Here is an 18,368-nt window from a genome sequence, read left to right on the forward strand (position 1 = left end):
CATTCATTCCATCATCAATGTCTCATTCTATTTTGCTTGATATGTACATCACACATCATTCCTTTATCATTTCTTTTAAAGGAATTGTCATTTCTCTGTCCTCTTATTTCGATGGCAGCAGAGTCTTGGCTACTAATGACTCTCAACCTTCTTCCCCTGTCTCTGATTCAGATTCCTGTTCTGGCAGAGCATAACTACCATCTTCACGAGTTAAGATTTCTGAACTTTCTTGAAATTGCTCATTATGATGTCTTCAAGAAAAATGTAAATATTGTACGTTGATTGATTATTTTACATTTTTTCCACTTGCAGGCAACAAGTTTAACCATAAACGGCACAATGCTGACAGAATTTTGTCTGCCTTATCCAATCAGATTGTTGGATTATCAGAACCCCTTGGATTTGTACATATAAACCCTACATATTATAAATCATGTTTATAATGAGAGTTGGATCTTAACAATATGTATAGGATGAAGTTTTCGAGCAACATGTATGCAAAAACCCAATACTTACCAGCTGCATTATGCATTTGGTCTATGGGAATGCCCATGATATGAACAAGAAGCAATTCATTAGCAAAACTAGTGATTTATTTTGTACAATGGAAGTACAAAACAGGAAATCCCACATTCCCACTTCCTAGAAGCGACGCAATAACAAACTAAGCCAATCAGATACAAGATCACCTCATTAGCATGTGTGGATCTTGATCGTTATTGAACTTGTCCAAGATCTTGATGAAACATGACAGAGATATTGATGTGATAAACTTGTATTCCAATCTGGATCAAATTCAACAACAAGGCCTCCAAAGTGGAAAGAAACTTACAAGTAAACATTTTAGGTGGAAAACAGTGGATGACAGACACAGGCCATACTATAAACTCACTTGGCCTTAAATCCAGATGAGCTAATAAAAATGAAAAATGATCTCCACATTGGATTTAACAGTGTCAATAATGAATACAATTAATTAAAAAATACTCATTACTTTTATTAGCTGAACAAACATTTTTACGATAACAGATTGGTTTACATCTAATTTGGGTTGCATGTAATTTAATGTCACATGTACTATTTGATATTACATGTAATTTGGGTTATATGTAATTTGGGGTCACATATAATTTGATGTTAGACATTAAAAAAAAGCCAAGTCACTAAGTGGTCAGCGTGTCAGACTTTTCAAAACCAGAAGGTGCACATTCAAATTCTTCCCAAACCAGGTCAGGTCATTAACTATGGTGTGTCCTCAGGCAAGGCACTCTATTCCTATTGTCTTGGCAGAATTTAACCCATGATATCATGTACTAATGTGATATTAAACTCCATATAAATCTGATGTCAGAATTTCATCCAAAATGTTAGTTAAGTCTGAGGCTGAGAATGAAAATATTTATATAATGAATCTGAAAGTCTCAATAACAGGCGATTTTTGGTAAATATAAGTCCAACATTCAATATATATATATATATATATATATATATATATATATATATATATATATATATATATATATATATATATATATCTATATAGACTGCTCCAGTGGTGTGGGGGTTAGAGTATCTGCCTCAGATGTGGGAGGTCATGGGTTCGATCCCTGGTCGAGTCATACCAGAGACTTACAAAAATAGTACTAACAACTTCCTTGCTTGGCGCTCAGCATTAAGAGGTTAGTGTTAGGACTGGTCGGCCCGGTGTCAGGATAATGTGACTGGGTGGGACATCAAGCTACATGTCTGTGGCATGAAGCCTCAGTGCTAGACATCACTATAAACTGCCACTGTAGACATCGTAGCGATATGACTGAAAAATTGTTAAAGCTACATTAAAAATCCAAATCACACACACACACACACACACACACAATAAATATAACCATAGGCCCCATCAAAAGCTTATTTACAATGTTTATTGTGATACTCCTAAAACATGTTATTAGTAAGTGGCAACACAGATATAACATGGACAGCGTAACCCAAGAAAATGTTATGCTTCCTATAATAGCATTTAAAGACATGTCGGTTATTCGAAATATTAACCATGATAGTAAAACAGAAATCATGGCTTACATTAATTTTTAAACATAGTTCTGACACAAATGATCTTCACTAGCAAAGATCACAATCAAAACAAAAAAGAATTCTTAACAACTGTAAAACTTAAACCAGCAAGGAAAGCCCACACTTAGCTAATTGTAAGAAAAAAGAATGGCTGGCAAGGGAGAGCAAAAGTGCATATATGATCTATACTACTGCAAAAGATAGCTACAGTATGAAGTAAACAATTGAGTTTAAAAAAGTTTTACTTGTATGGTCTGCAAAAACATCACATTAGACCTCAAAATTACACATAAAATTAATTTAATTCAAGGTTAAAAAAGTACATACAATTATATTAACTTTCTAATAAAATCCAATGAGTATTTACATGAAAAATAGTATATACATTACAAAAAAAACTCTATAGCAAATCTTGTGATTATTAAACTATAATTGAAAAAATATGTTCATTGCTTCCAGAATTTAGGATCAACAATTTCTTAAACCCTAATATTCTTAGCAAAATTGTAACAAATGTACAATGTGTTCTTTAATAAACTCTAAGAAATAAGACCCAGTCACCTTTGACAAACTCCAAGACATAAGACCCAGTCACTTATGATAAAAATCAAGGACATGTTTGTTTATCTTGTTGCATTTGCAGGGAGTGTTCTCCACTGAATGACAGACTACCTATAAAATGAAATTTTCTCATGGTTGTTTGTTGTGAATTAAATCAGGCCGACAATGAAGCAGACCTTTAAATATACCAACTCATCAAGGGCATAAAATGCTGAAATAGTCTACAGCAGGTGTTGAATATACCAACTCATCAAGGACATGAAATGCTGAAATAGTCTACAGCACGATTTGAATATACCAACTCATCAAGGACATGAAATGCTGAAATAGTCTACAGCACGATTTGAATATACCAACTCATCAAGGACATGAAATGCTGAAATAATCTACAGCACGATTTGAATATACCAACTCATCAAGGACATGAAATGCTGAAATAGTCTACAGCAGGAGTTGAATATACCAACTCATCAAGGACATGAAATGCTGAAATAATCTACAGCAGGTGTTGAATATACCAACTCATCAAGGACATGAAATGCTGAAATAGTCTACAGCAGGTGTTGAATATACCAACTCATCAAGGACATGAAATGCTGAAATTGTCTACAGCAGGAGTTGAATATACCAACTCATCAAGGACATGAAATGCTGAAATAGTCTACAGCAGGTGTTGAATATACCAACTCATCAAGGACATGAAATGCTGAAATAGTCTACAGCAGGTGTTGAATATACCAACTCATCAAGGACATGAAATGCTGAAATAGTCTACAGCAGGAGTTGAATATACCAACTCATCAAGGACATGAAATGCTGAAATAATCTACAGCAGGTGTTGAATATACCAACTCATCAAGGACATGAAATGCTGAAATTGTCTACAGCAGGAGTTGAATATACCAACTCATCAAGGACATGAAATGCTGAAATAGTCTACAGCAGGAGTTGAATATACCAACTCATCAAGGACATGAAATACTGAAATAGTCTACAGCACGATTTGAATATACCAACTCATCAAGGACATGAAATGCTGAAATAATCTACAGCAGGTGTTGAATATACCAACTCATCAAGGACATAAATGCTGAAATTGTCTACAGCAGGAGTTGAATATACCAACTCATCAAGGACATGAAATGCTGACATTGTCTACAGCACTATTTGAATATACCAACTCATCAAGGACATAAATGCTGAAATTGTCTACAGCAGGAGTTGAATATACCAACTAATCAAGGACATGAAATGCTGAAATAGTCTACAGCAGGAGTTGAATATACCAACTCATCAAGGACATGAAATGCTGAAATAGTCTACAGCAGGAGTTGAATATACCAACTCATCAAGGACATGAAATGCTGAAATAATCTACAGCAGGTGTTGAATACACCAACTCATCAAGGACATGAAATGCTGAAATAGTCTACAGCAGGAGTTGAATATACCAACTCATCAAGGACATGAAATGCTGAAATAATCTACAGCAGGTGTTGAATATACCAACTCATCAAGGACATAAATGCTGAAATTGTCTACAGCAGGAGTTGAATATACCAACTCATCAAGGACATGAAATGCTGAAATAGTCTACAGCAGGTGTTGAATATACCAACTCATCAAGGACATGAAATGCTGAAATAGTCTACAGCAGGTGTTGAATATACCAACTCATCAAGGACATGAAATGCTGAAATAGTCTACAGCAGGAGTTGAATATACCAACTCATCAAGGACATGAAATGCTGAAATAATCTACAGCAGGTGTTGAATATACCAACTCATCAAGGACATGAAATGCTGAAATTGTCTACAGCAGGAGTTGAATATACCAACTCATCAAGGACATGAAATGCTGAAATAGTCTACAGCAGGAGTTGAATATACCAACTCATCAAGGACATGAAATACTGAAATAGTCTACAGCACGATTTGAATATACCAACTCATCAAGGACATGAAATGCTGAAATAATCTACAGCAGGTGTTGAATATACCAACTCATCAAGGACATAAATGCTGAAATTGTCTACAGCAGGAGTTGAATATACCAACTCATCAAGGACATGAAATGCTGACATTGTCTACAGCACTATTTGAATATACCAACTCATCAAGGACATAAATGCTGAAATTGTCTACAGCAGGAGTTGAATATACCAACTAATCAAGGACATGAAATGCTGAAATAGTCTACAGCAGGAGTTGAATATACCAACTCATCAAGGACATGAAATGCTGAAATAGTCTACAGCAGGAGTTGAATATACCAACTCATCAAGGACATGAAATGCTGAAATAATCTACAGCAGGTGTTGAATACACCAACTCATCAAGGACATGAAATGCTGAAATAGTCTACAGCAGGAGTTGAATATACCAACTCATCAAGGACATGAAATGCTGAAATAATCTACAGCAGGTGTTGAATATACCAACTCATCAAGGACATAAATGCTGAAATTGTCTACAGCAGGAGTTGAATATACCAACTCATCAAGGACATGAAATGCTGACATTGTCTACAGCACTATTTGAATATACCAACTCATCAAGGACTGGAAATGCTGAAATTGTCTACAGCTGGAGTTGAATATACCAACTCATCAAGGACATGAAATGCTGAAATAGTCTACAGCAGGAGTCGGCTACCTACAGCACCCATGCCACAAAGTAGAACATCAAGAGGTTTTGTGTAACATGTGAAGGGCAGCTAAAAATCTTGCTTTTAACATTGTTACTCTCTTACTGGTGGCACACAATCATTTTGTAATTAATCTGAAAAAAAGTGGCAATCTGCTATGTAAAAAAGGTTGCCGACCCCTGGTCTACAGCTATTCTGCACTCACTGATACTCCTACATGTAAGATGTCAACACTGATGTACATAACATTGGCTTATTAGATTATGTTGATTTAAGGAATAAGTGAACACATTGTACCAAGAAAACTGCTATTCAGCCCCTCAAGAAACCTCCAAAAACCTAAATGATCATTCAATAAGTCATATTTTAACTGTTGTAATAATCAACTCAATGACAAGTGCTCTCAAATTTTAGGCTTAAGTGCAGGTGTAATCCCGCTTGTTGTCTGTAATTCTCTACAACAGTCTTGATGCACAGTCTTATCGAAGAAAAAAGAATCAGTCACCAAACAGAGCTGTTATTATATTTTTGCCACAGAATGTGAATTTTTTGTCCCATCTGATTGTACTATAGCCTTGGCCATGTTTTTTTCCCCAACAAATGACTTGCACTGTTCTATATTCACAAGAATATAATGTCGGACAATATCCCACTACTGCCAAAGGGCAATACAGCTGTCAAGGAAAGAACCATTTTATGGAATGATGCTCTGACAATACCACTGATGGCAAACAAAGACAAACTAGGAATTTTAAAATATCAGCAAACAAATGTTGCAGCAATGCTTATGATGAATAAAACAACTGATGTACATGGCTTTCCCAAAATTTAACACAGAATCCTATCGCTATTGACAACAATGATTCTGCTGCTGTTTGCTGCAAGTAAAAGGTGCATACATGATCTCATCTATGATTGCAGTCAAGACAAAAATAATGTAATGAAATACTTTGATGGCCTGTTGAAGGCTGAATGGATGACAAACAATGGACATAGGGGATAGCATTATGAATTTCAACATCTAAGACAAAAATATGTGATAACACTTTGCTTTTCTTCCAACCTCTTGAATTTGTGCATGCATTCAAAAACAAATGATTACAATAAATGTACTCCCAAAAATCCACAAGAAAGTTGCATTACTGAGATGATGTGAATCATAACACAAGTCACTTAAGCACTGTAAAGTGTGGCAAAATATAGTAATAAGGTAGGAATGTTAATTATATATACATATGGAAAATACTTCTAATACCTCTTTAAAAACAGTTGCATTGCATTACATCAAGAGATTCATATATATCATGAATAATGTAACATTGACTAGTGTGTACATAATGTATAAGACTTAACAACTGTCCTTAAATACATGAATACTAAAAATGAAACCAACACAAGAATCCATGATAAAAGTTTACAACGAAATAAAAATAATAAAATTACTACCCTTGCACCAATGAAGCTGCGGAGACTGGTTCATGCACTTTTATGGATTTACAAAGATTTATTTACTTATCAGATGAAGAAAATCAGTCTAACATATGCTTGTCTGAATGCACACATTTTCACCTCGACAAAAAAAAGGTAGGTAAAAACATGAGCAACATTAAACAGTAAGCATAAAGTTAACTCTCATAAAAAAACACATTAAAGATCTACTGTGGGGAGTAATCACATTAAAAATTCAAAACCGATTTCAATAGATTAGATCCTGTGACTTTTATGTTTCAACCTCTCACAATGTCATCTATAAACAATTTTATAGGCTGACAGCATTTTCATCTTTGCCAGGTTTATGGCACATAAATGTCAACATAAAATGGATGATCAATAAATAAGACCTGTTTTCAAATTTAAATATTTCACTTCCTCTATCAAATAAAACAGCCAGAGGCTTTGTCAAGTCATGCTACAGGAGTTGTGCTAGTACACAGACTCTTACAGACCTGCCAACCTCTAAAAAGGGCACACAGACTATGAAAGAGCTGCCAACCCCTAAAGAGGACACTCAGACTATGAAATGGGTGCCAACCGTACAGAGGACACACAATGTCCAACCTGCCAACCCTACAGAGAGGACATACACTGACAGACCTGCCAACCTTACACAGGATATACTATGACAAACCTGCCCACACTACAGAGGACACACTAAGACAGACCTGCCAACCCTACAGAGGACACACAATGACAGACCTGCCAACCCTCAGAAAACATGGAATGTCAGACCTGCCAACCTAACAGAGGACACACTATGACAGACCTGCCAACCCAACAGAAGACACAATATGCTATGACAGACCTGCCAACCTAACAGAGGACACACTATGACAGACCTGTCAACCCTACAGAGGACATACAATGACAGACCTGCCAACCCTCAGAAAACATGGAATGACAAACCTGCCAACCTAACAGAGGACACACTGTGACAGACCTGCCAACCTAACGGAGGACACACTATGACAGACCTGCCAACCCTACTGAGGACATACAATGACAGACCTGCCAACCCTCAGAAAACATGGAATGACAGACCTGCCAACAGAAGACACAGACTACTATAGAACAGACAATCCTACAGAGCACACTGACTATGAAAAAGAACTCCTCACTGAGGCAGTTGATATTTTTCCCTAAGTTAAGCCAGTTTTCAGTAAAATATAATGAAATATTATGTACTGCCATTGTTGATGTAGAAAACCTGCAATTTAAAAGTTCAGTAAAATACACTTTGACCTGTATCAGCTCCAGTATAGTTTCAGAAACTGTAGTTCCAAAATCCATTGAAATCTATTACTTCCTGTTAAATCTCTGAACCTGATGTAGACTTTATGTTGCTTTTTTCTTATTGCGACATATACTGAAATCAAAATAATGTTATGTGCAAAAAATGCTACTGTTTCCCTTTCTGCATTTTCCCCAAATAAAGCCAAGTATATTATATATAATATATACTTGTACATCAGTTGATTGTTTGGGCTTTTTAAAGGGCTAATTCTTTGCCTTCAACATCTTATTGTTGGCTGGATATCAATATCAGACTAGGCTTTCTTGATCACATGGGCATTCTGTATGAAGATTAGATTAATGTATTTGAGGTACCCCTCAATTAAATTGTCTGGTTCCCTGACCAACTCTACTAGGTCTAATATGAATACTCACATTTGGACTGAACCTGGACAAGCCAATATCCAAGAATTTTGTATTTTCATACTATCTGCTATTCTGTAAAATGTCAGTAATTTTTATGGTTATTACTGTAAGAATTAATACAATATCATAAGAGTTTGCACCACACACACACACACACACACACACACACACACACACCCAGTTTTACTAAATGAAATTAATCTAAATTGACTTAAGAGTGAAATTTTACTTATCAATCAAATTTAATGAAAACTGAATGAAATGCCAAATACACCCTTCCCTCTATAACTTGCAAGCAATGGGATCCAGAAACATGTTGTTGTTGTAGGGTTTAACACCATTTTTCATACATGGCGGCCAGAATTAATGCTGGAGGAAGAACCCGGGAAATCCCCGGAAAGAACCACTGACCCTCGAGAAGCTACTGGCAAGCTTTCTCACATACCCACATTGGCCGATTCCGAGACACGAACCCACTCAGACTGAGGTGAGATGGCAGTGATCTGTAACGGAGAGTGCTTTAGACCACTTGGCCACTCAGGGCCACTCCAGAAACATGAACCATGGCTAAGTGAGGGGCCAAACTTCATAAGTGACAAATGAAAACGTTGCATCTTTGCTCTGGATAATTCATGATCATTCTCAGAGGTTCCAAACTTGATTTTATCAACCAATCACTTCCATTTAGCATTATGGGATTGTGTACTACTTGCAAGATTTACTCTTCTCCAAAACTGAAGACCCTGACAATGCGCAAAAACTTAGTCTGGTACCCTGATATTCACAAGTTATAAAAAGGATCTTAATAGCTTGTGAAAATGATCAGGGTACCAGACTAGTAAAATCTATGCACCTCCAAAACTGAAGATTTGGTGATGGAAGTACTCCAATGAGCATGAGCAATTTGATGCTTTGCAGAAGCATATGTTAACAAGCTTTTATTAAGAATTTTACTTATAATAAAAATCAAAACATATATTACATTGATCTTAGCAAGTCATCACAACAAATATCTGAAACTATTTTCTTAAGTTCTTAATGCACATGGCCAAAGGTTGACATAGGGATAATATCCAAAACTTGATAGCAAATTGCCAGACAGCAGAAATGCATACTTCGCAGTGATGGGGCAGAGTGAAGTGAATGTATGAGACTGCATGGGAGACTTTATCCGATTTGGTAGAATTATAATCTCCTTTGTCCCAAAAAAAATATCTGGATAGTGGAATTTACTATTATGGATATTAAAGTTAATAAATTGATGATGTGAATCATAACACAAGTTGACTATAGAGTAAGTTCTTAATCTGGGTTCTCAGAGATACACTTGCAGCATGACTGTCTCATGCTTGAATATATGAGGGCATATCACATTTACGATTACACTGATTCAAATTAAATAAAACTGGCAAGACCTTTCTAATTGGCTCCAAGCAGACATTTACCAACATTTTAGTTAATCAACATTTTGTGTTATTTACTGAAAAAAATATTTTTCTTAATATGAACTCTAATGGAATTCTGTGAATTTCATAATGAAGATTACAAATTTATGTTTTTGATGATAAAATAAGAGATATATCTAGCCATCACTTAATCATAATTTCAGCTTAAGTAAACAGTTTGTATTTTATATAAGAAAAACAGAGTGCAATCAATGATTGCATTACACACCTCTACATATCTTATAGCTGTCTCTAGTTGCCATATCAAACATTAAGTATTGTGAAGAAAAGAAGTCCAGACTAAAGTGATCATGATAATGAAATGTTTTCCACTTTTCTATTAACAAAATTTCTCCTTACATACTAGATTTAAAAGTTTAATTTTTCATTTTATAGCCAGTATTATGCTTATGTACCATTTAACCACACACCAACTTGCCTACCCACCAACTTGCCTACCTACCGACCCATTATGACAATGCATACACATAAAACAATATATCAAAGTAGATGTACTACAATGAGATGATAAAAACCAGAGATTAACATTTTTGCAATGTATTTTTTTTTAAACACTGTTTATTAAATCTGCTTCAGAATTTGTTATCATTGTCCACCAAGTGGTAGCTGGAGTTTACTGGATAAAAATCACAGGTTTTGATTACCCTTCAAGTGCCAGGCAGTATAAAAAATTAGCCCTATGGAAGAGCATGAAATATAGGTCACTGATCTATTATTTGAAACAAAAATGTTGAACTTGTCAAGATGCATAGAAGCATTTTTTGTTGTAAGGGTATGGTAATAATTAAATTATTCTAGAGTGAACAGTGTCTGAAAAATGAACATCAAACATAAGCTGTAATCAATGTCAGTGAAGATTAAAATCCAGGACATAACAACTTAGTCTTGCTCATCAAGATGAAGCCTTCAATCCAAGTTTCATGATTCTAGATAAATGAGTACGCACACATCAAGAAAATATCATGTAATCCTGAGCTCAGTCTTAATCCAGCATAATGTTAAATGATGGTCACAGTAACCTATTTTGCATAGAGGTGATACTAAGAGAAATGTATACATTCCTCTATTTTATTACCCAAGCAGGAGCAAAAAAGTCACAAATTTAACCAATAAAGTATAAAATATGGGTCACAGTGACCTTTTTTAAGAGATGCTGAGTATTTATCCAGATGCATCTTCTAAACAAGTTATAACAATTTTATCAATAGGTTAAAAGAACAATCAGGAGTTACATGCAAAAAATTGACATAAGTTAGTAAAATGTAAAATACAGGTCACACTGACCATTTGTTGTAAGGTTGTGGTACTAATAAAGATATATAAAATTATCTAGTTTGATGATTCTGGCATGAATACGGCTTTGTTGTTGTTTTGGGTTTAACACCATTTCTCAGCATAAGATAGGCTATACATGGCAGTCATGGATAAAGAACACTAAAAATCCAGTAAAGAATAAAAAACCTGTGGGAAGCTACTGGTAGCTCACATACCTGCATGACCCAAGCCTGAGACTCATACCTAGATGGACAGAGAAGAGATGGCAGCAATTGGTAAAGGCATGTTTTAGACCACTTGGGGAACCTGACTAATGCTTTAGACTGAACCCAAGCCAGTGAAGTGTGAAATATGGATCACAGTCCTCACAAGAGTAGGTAGCACTTATCATGATTTATCCCTAAACACATTTCATGATTCTACACATAACATATATATAACCTGAAGCACAAAATATCTCTCATGAGCTAAATGCAAAAGCTTAGCCTAAGCAAGAAAAAACTGAATGTAGGTCACAGTGACCTTCTTGGATGTAATGGTAGGGTCCAAATAGACATGCATCATCAACAAACATGTTCTAACAGTCATCTTTACATAGTGGTTACAATACCCATTCTAATTTCGCTTTGGTAGATTTAATATATTGGTCCCTTGCTTTCCACAGTCAGCGACCAAGTGTTTCTCGCTGCTTTTAATGGTCACTGAAGCATATCAATAGCGACTGCTCAATGCATGCAAATAATATGTTTGATGAAGGCATTGTCTAGATTCCGAAACAGCACATAAATTGACATGTAAACATTTCTCATCTCGCTTATACTCACCATACTCCAGTCAACTGTTGATGTAACTCTGAAGAGTAAATATGCCACATTCAAAAGTGTCAGTTTTTATCATTAGTACAAGAGGGTCAAAGCAATTTGTAACCTTAATGATGTTAACAGTTGCCATATTGTCTTAGCAGAAACAAGTTGCCTTTCTGACAATGACAGGAATTTGTTTAAAACTTTAATTTTTTACATTATATTAAAAACATTAATTTATTAAGATATATGAATTCATTCCATTTCATAATAATTGGGGTTATTTAACAAATGAAAAACTTGTCTGTAAATATAGGATCATGTATTAAAAACAATTGCCACATTAAGTTTTTTTTAAAGTCCATTCCCTATTCATCAAGGGTCTCAAACACATGCGGATTCTTTACATCTTGGTAATATCTGGTTAATCCAGATATTGCTTTGAAGTGTCAACATCTCTTTCCAAGCCTAATTTGGAAGCAACCATCTGATCTTGGTAGGGTGGGGTTAAGAAAAAATCCTGACCCAACAGCCATCAAATACCTTCAAAAAATATTTTTGCCCCAATTCTATAAAAAATATTTATCTTGAGATAAAATTATATCATGGCTCTAAAGAAAACACTGGCCCACCCACACCATGAACATTAAATGGTTGATCCCTCTATACAAGTTGTCAAAACAAAGAGTCAGTCCTCTGTTTCACAACTGCCTGTAAGCCATAAATTAGCGATGAAATAAATGTTTTGTCATGATGTCACTGTAATCTTTTTTTACTGTAACTGTATGTTACAAAAAGAGATGCAAGCCCTCACCAAGATGCATGATTCCATATATAAGAATATTTAAAAAGCGTGAAAAAAACCTAATGTACATAATCAAGACCCTTAGCGCCCTCTACAAGGCTATGAGACCCACTTCAAACTGTTGCCTAGGTCCTAGGCCCTAGAAAGTAAGAATGATGTTGTTGCAGGACTTAATGCCATTTTTCAGGACAAGATAGGCTACACATGCCATTTTTCAGGACAAGATAGGCTACACATGGTGGCCAGTAAAAGTGATGGAGAAAGAATCCAGGAAAACATCAGAGAAGAACCACCGACCCACAAGAAGTTACTGGCAAGCTTTCTCACATACCCATGTTGGCCGAGCCTGAGACTCAATCCCATGCAGACAGAGGTGAGATAGCAGTAATCCAGAACGGCGAGTGCTTTAGACCACTCAGGGGCCCTGAGGCAAGAATGATTGAGATTCAGTGTGGCTGTTAAGACGCATACAACACAATGTCAGGGGTGATATAATAGCAGTCTTCTACTTTGTACAGGATGGGCCCTGCGTGGTCATGTGGTTTAAAGTGCTTGCCCTTACCGACACAACCATCTCTCATCTCTGTCCAGTGGGCTTGGCTAGTGTGGGTATTTGAGAAAGCTTGCCAGGGCTTCCCATGGGTTGATGGTTCTTAGTTGGGTTTTGCCCGGTTCTTCCTCCGCCAGCTATACTGGTCACTGTGTCTTACCTATATTGTGCTCAAAAATGGTGTTAAACTCCACAGAACAACATTTTGTACAGGTGAGCTGAAAATGGGATTCACACCTGACTGTACATTACAAGCAGGTTTGCAAGCTATCCAGACCTGCATGCAAACATGAGGGATTGGTGTACATAATTACTCCTACTTGTCATAATGTGCAATAAAAAGTGCAAATAATGAAAATTAAAACACAATGATAAATTTACAGGCGCATTTATTAAGGGATTCATAATACTGTATACTTGGGGATAATAATAATGATAAATCCACAGCGTGAATTAAAACATATTAGGCATGTCTTCTCTGTTTCATCCTAAACATTCAGTCATAGAATAAGAAAATCTTACATTATCCAGGTATGTTAATTTTTTAATTAAATGGCAACAGACCCTCTATCTTCATGGGTTATGAAAGATAAGACAGTGCAAATGATCTGGGTTATTTTTGTATATGCTTTTGCTAACAATAATGCAGAATAATAAGCTATCCATCTTATTATTAACGCAAACTTCTCTACAAAACTTGATCTAGTGATCAACAACCAGACCAAGGGTATGAAAATGAATTAAAACCTGAACATATAAAATACACTAAATAATGCAAATTCACCATGCAATGGTGAAAATAACAATTTCTATCAAAATAAAGCAACATAATTCTTCAAAAAGGCCCACCCATCCAAACAGTCACAGAATACTGAATTTTGAGCTGAAGGCCAACATAGAAGCTGACTATTTTCAGCAGAATTACATCAAGTCCAATCTACTGTATAATGTTATGGAGTAATTTTCACACATTATATGGATAAGCACTTGACACTTATGTACAAAAAGCAAACAGGCTGAATTTCAAAAAATAACTTTGGAAACAAAGCTAATAAACAGAAACTGGAAAACCCCAATACCACTATGACCTAAAATGTATGTAACAGTGACCTACTTTTTCCTGAATATTATACTACTTGCTACAAAATCAAGTTGCATGACTTTGCATTTGCAGGCCAATATGTCCTAATAAACTCAGTTATGTGTCAAAATGTAATTTTACTGGCACAAATATTAATCAGTGTTGCTCAACATGTTAAAAACACTTTACTGGCACAAATATTATTCAATGTTGCTAGACAGGTTGAAACATTCTACTGGCATATATATATTATTCAATGTCGCTAGACAGGTTGAAACAGTCTACTGGCACAAAATATTGTGTTGCTACATGGGTTGAAAACACTATACTGGCACAAATATTATTCAGTGTTGCTACACAGGTTGAAAACACTGCTGTCACAAATATTAATTAGTGTAGCTAGAAAAGTTTAAAACACTCTATCCATAATTGCAAGTAACTGACAGGATTAATTCCATACCACATAACCATCTCTTCTGGAAGATCATAGTATTTTAATGTTCCTTCAAGGTCTCATTATTATTCTTGGATTTCATAAGTAGCTACTTCTTTAACACTTTATCATTAACATCATAAAAAAAACATGTTTTTCAATCAGTAGTAAAGGAAGCAATTGTGGACCCCCTTGCAAATTTCAATTTTGGGGCTCATTCCTATTATAAAAAAGTTGTTTGATTGGACTTTGAACCACCATGGGCCTATCACTATCCCAACAGTTGTGGGTGGGGGGGGCTGCTTGGGTGACTGTAACATCACTAATCAATGAAGAAAACAAAACCACTTATTCATTAACAACCAATGTGGATTGGATCATCTGCTGCAACATCTTCAGATTTTACATTTCTGAACCCATGAATGGATCAACTTAACACTTTCTGTTCTTATTGATAACAAGAAAGCTGCCAATGGCAGTATGGATGCATCATAAGCCACGGCTGGTCTAAATTTTATATGTGGTGTACTAATCTTTGTATATTTTTGAGTTCCTTTGCACAATAGATTGACAAATTTAAATACTAACTTGTGTGATTCCACATACAGTAAGCGACCAAGATAATATCCTAAATTCAAACCCTAACCAAGAGAAATTGAACTAAATGCAAAGATGCAGCACAAATGACTAGACTATGAAATATAGGTCTAAGCATCCTTGTGTTCAATGAATGATGAAGTACTCCTCAATCATGCAATTACATACTAAATTAGGTAGTTCCTAACCAAAGTGACCTACATTTCACTGAAAAGCACTGTACTTCACAACAAACATGTAAAAATGACCTAAATACAAATCCTATCCTAGCTCAACATAATGGACAGACATCATCAATCCATACATTGGATTTATTTTGAAGTTTAAGTATGGAGACATAATTCCACTTACTATATGATTACTTGTAACTTGACTCATTGTAAAAGTAGTGTACTGGATTGTTTTCCTTCTTTACCAGCTAAGTATAGTGTATTGAATTGTTTTCTTTCTTTACCAGGTAAGTATAGTGTACTGGTTTTCTTTCTACCAGTAAGTAGTGTACTGAATTATTTTCTTTCTTTACCAGGAATGTATAGTGTACTGGATTGTTTTCTTTCTTTACCAGGTATGTATAGTGTACTGGATTGTTTTCTTTCTTTACCAGGTAAGTACAGTGTACTGGATTGTTTTCTTTCTTTACCAGGTAATAGTGTACTGGATTGTTTTCCTTCTTTACCAGGTAAGTAAAGTGTACTGGATTGTTTTCTTTCTTTACCAGGTAAGTACAGTGTACTGGATTGTTTTCTTTCTTTACCAGGTAAGTATAGTGTACTGGATTGTTTTCCTTCTTTACCAGATAAGTAGAGTGCACTGGATTGTTTTCTTTCTTTACCAGGAATGTATAGTGTACTGGATTGTTTTCTTTCTTTACCAGGTAAGTAGAGTGCACTGGATTGTTTTCTTTCTTTACCAGGCAAGTAGAATGTACTGAATTGTTTTCTTTCTTCACCAGTAAAGTACAGTTTACTGGATTGTTTTCCTTCTTTACCAGGCAAGTAGAGCGCACTGGATTGTTTTCTTTCTTTACCAGGAATGTATAGTGTACTGGATTGTTTTCTTTCTTTACCAGGTAAGTATAGTGTACTGGATTGTTTTCTTTCTTTACCAGGTAAGTAAAGTGTACTGGATTGTTTTCTTTCTTTACCAGGTAAGTAAAGTGTACTGGATTGTTTTCTTTCTTTACCAGGTAAGTATAGTGTACTGGATTGTTTTCCTTCTTTACCAGGTAAGTAGAGTGCACTGGATTGTTTTCTTTCTTTACCAGGAATGTATAGTGTACTGGATTGTTTTCTTTCTTTACCAGGTAAGTAGATTGCACTGGATTGTTTTCTTTCTTTACCAGGAATGTATAGTGTACTGGATTGTTTTCTTTCTTTACCAGGTAAGTATAGTGTACTGGATTGTTTTCGTTCTTTACCAGGTAAGTACAGTGTACTGGATTGTTTTCTTTCTTTACGAGGTAAGTACAGTGTACTGGATTGTTTTCTTTCTTTACCAGGCAAGTAGAGTGTACTGAATTGTTTTCTTTCTTTACCAGGTAAGTAGAGTGCACTGGATTGTTTTCTTTCTTTACCAGGTAAGTATAGTGTACTGGATTGTTTTCTTTCTTTACCAGGCAAGTAGAGTGTACTGAATTGTTTTCTTTCTTTACCAGGCAAGTAGAGTGTACTGAATTGTTTTCTTTCTTCACCAGTAAAGTACAGTTTACTGGATTGTTTTGCTTCTTTACCAGGCAAGTAGAGTGCACTGGATTGTTTTCCTTCTCAACCAGGTAAGTATAGTGTATTGAATTGTTTTCTTTCTTTACCAGGTAAGTATAGTGTACTGAATTGTCTTCTTTCATTAACAAGTAACTACAGTATACTGGATTGTCTTCTTTCTTTAAGTACAATACAATGGATTGTTTTCTTGTACTGAATTATTTTATTTTTTTACCATGTAAGTACAATGTACTGGATTGTTTTCTTTCTTTACCAGGTAAGTACAGTATAGTGGAATGTTTTCTTTTTCTACCAGGTAAGTGCAGTATACCGAAATGTTTTCTTTCTTTACCAGGTAAGTACAGTATACTGGAATGTTTTCTTTTTCTACCAGGTAAGTGCAGTGTACCGAATTGTTTTCTTTCTTTACCAGGTAACTTGTATTTTTATAAAGATGACCTGAATTCCTTATTGCATAGAACCAATCCATATTTTGGTTGAGTGCAAAATATGGAACGTAGATCTCATTTTCTCCAAAAAGTGAAGCTGTAATTTTACAAACTTTGGATTCATCATGGGAACATTGTATTTACATAAATATAGGGTGGCATGTTACAAAGCTGCAATTTCCAGGTTAACAGTAGAAATGAATTCCAATGATTATAAAAACGCATGATTTTGAATGTTTAGCTATGTACAAAAAAATGAACACTTAAAACAATAAAATCTCATGTTTTTAAATGACTTCCATGACTGTTCCATGAAATAAATGCAGTCTCAAGCCATCTAAATGACTTCTGTTAACTCATCATGACTGTTCCATCTTCTACATATCCCATCAGACTGACTTTGTTGTAATGGCATATCTACGAGACCTTTATATGAGAAATAATTTACATTCTGCTGCCCTTAAGGGGCCGTAATTCTGGGTCCTCATAGCCCCTACTGTAAGGCACATCATCCATTGGATAGTTATCATCCAAAAAGCTGTACATGTGAGTCTCACCATATGGAGGTGCGCTCGGCTCTGGACGATGATAATCATATGGTTCTGTCTCATCCTGATCCTCTGGCTGGCCACAGCAAACTGAATGCAATCTCTACCATGAAAAACATATATTGTAAATTAATATTCAGTACTCCTAAAACTGACTGTTTACCCAATCATTTCAAATTCATTATTACAGATATTTCAAGAAATTTACTTTAAAAAGAATTTGAATT

The 18,368-nt window shown here is 35.4% G+C and overlaps 2 protein-coding genes across 6 annotated transcripts in view; both read right to left on the reverse strand.

Moving 5' to 3' along the window:
* Positions 1–1,900: 1,900 nt before the first annotated feature.
* LOC149794097 (uncharacterized) lies at positions 1,901–18,020 on the reverse strand. Its single transcript, XM_089968067.1, has 2 exons — positions 7,581–18,020; positions 1,901–7,541 (listed from the first exon to the last, which is right to left on the reverse strand). The coding sequence occupies exon 1, from the start codon at positions 17,285–17,287 to the stop codon at positions 15,863–15,865; it is 1,425 nt and encodes a 474-aa protein (XP_089824193.1). The 5' UTR covers positions 17,288–18,020; the 3' UTR covers positions 1,901–7,541; positions 7,581–15,862.
* The window catches only part of LOC149794098 (sodium- and chloride-dependent glycine transporter 2-like), an 87,540-nt gene continuing 87,037 nt past the window's right edge, over positions 17,866–18,368 (reverse strand). For all 5 annotated transcript variants that reach the window (XM_089968062.1, XM_089968066.1, XM_089968064.1 and 2 more), the window contains exon 15: positions 17,866–18,244. In XM_089968062.1, the coding sequence (XP_089824188.1) occupies positions 18,038–18,244 (207 nt within the window). In that variant the 3' untranslated portion in view covers positions 17,866–18,037. The remainder of the gene's footprint in view (positions 18,245–18,368) is intronic.

The sequence above is a fragment of the Sinohyriopsis cumingii genome, chromosome 8 (genome assembly GCF_028554795.1).
Source record: "Sinohyriopsis cumingii isolate HCF-2022 chromosome 8, ASM2855479v2, whole genome shotgun sequence".
Lineage (NCBI taxonomy): Eukaryota > Metazoa > Mollusca > Bivalvia > Unionida > Unionidae > Sinohyriopsis > Sinohyriopsis cumingii.

Bases quoted from the DNA above. Each gene is read 5' to 3' on its own strand.
- LOC149794097 (XM_089968067.1), bottom strand. From the start codon at position 17,287: ATGAAAGAAGACAATTCAGTACACTATACTTACCTGGTAAAGAAAGAA.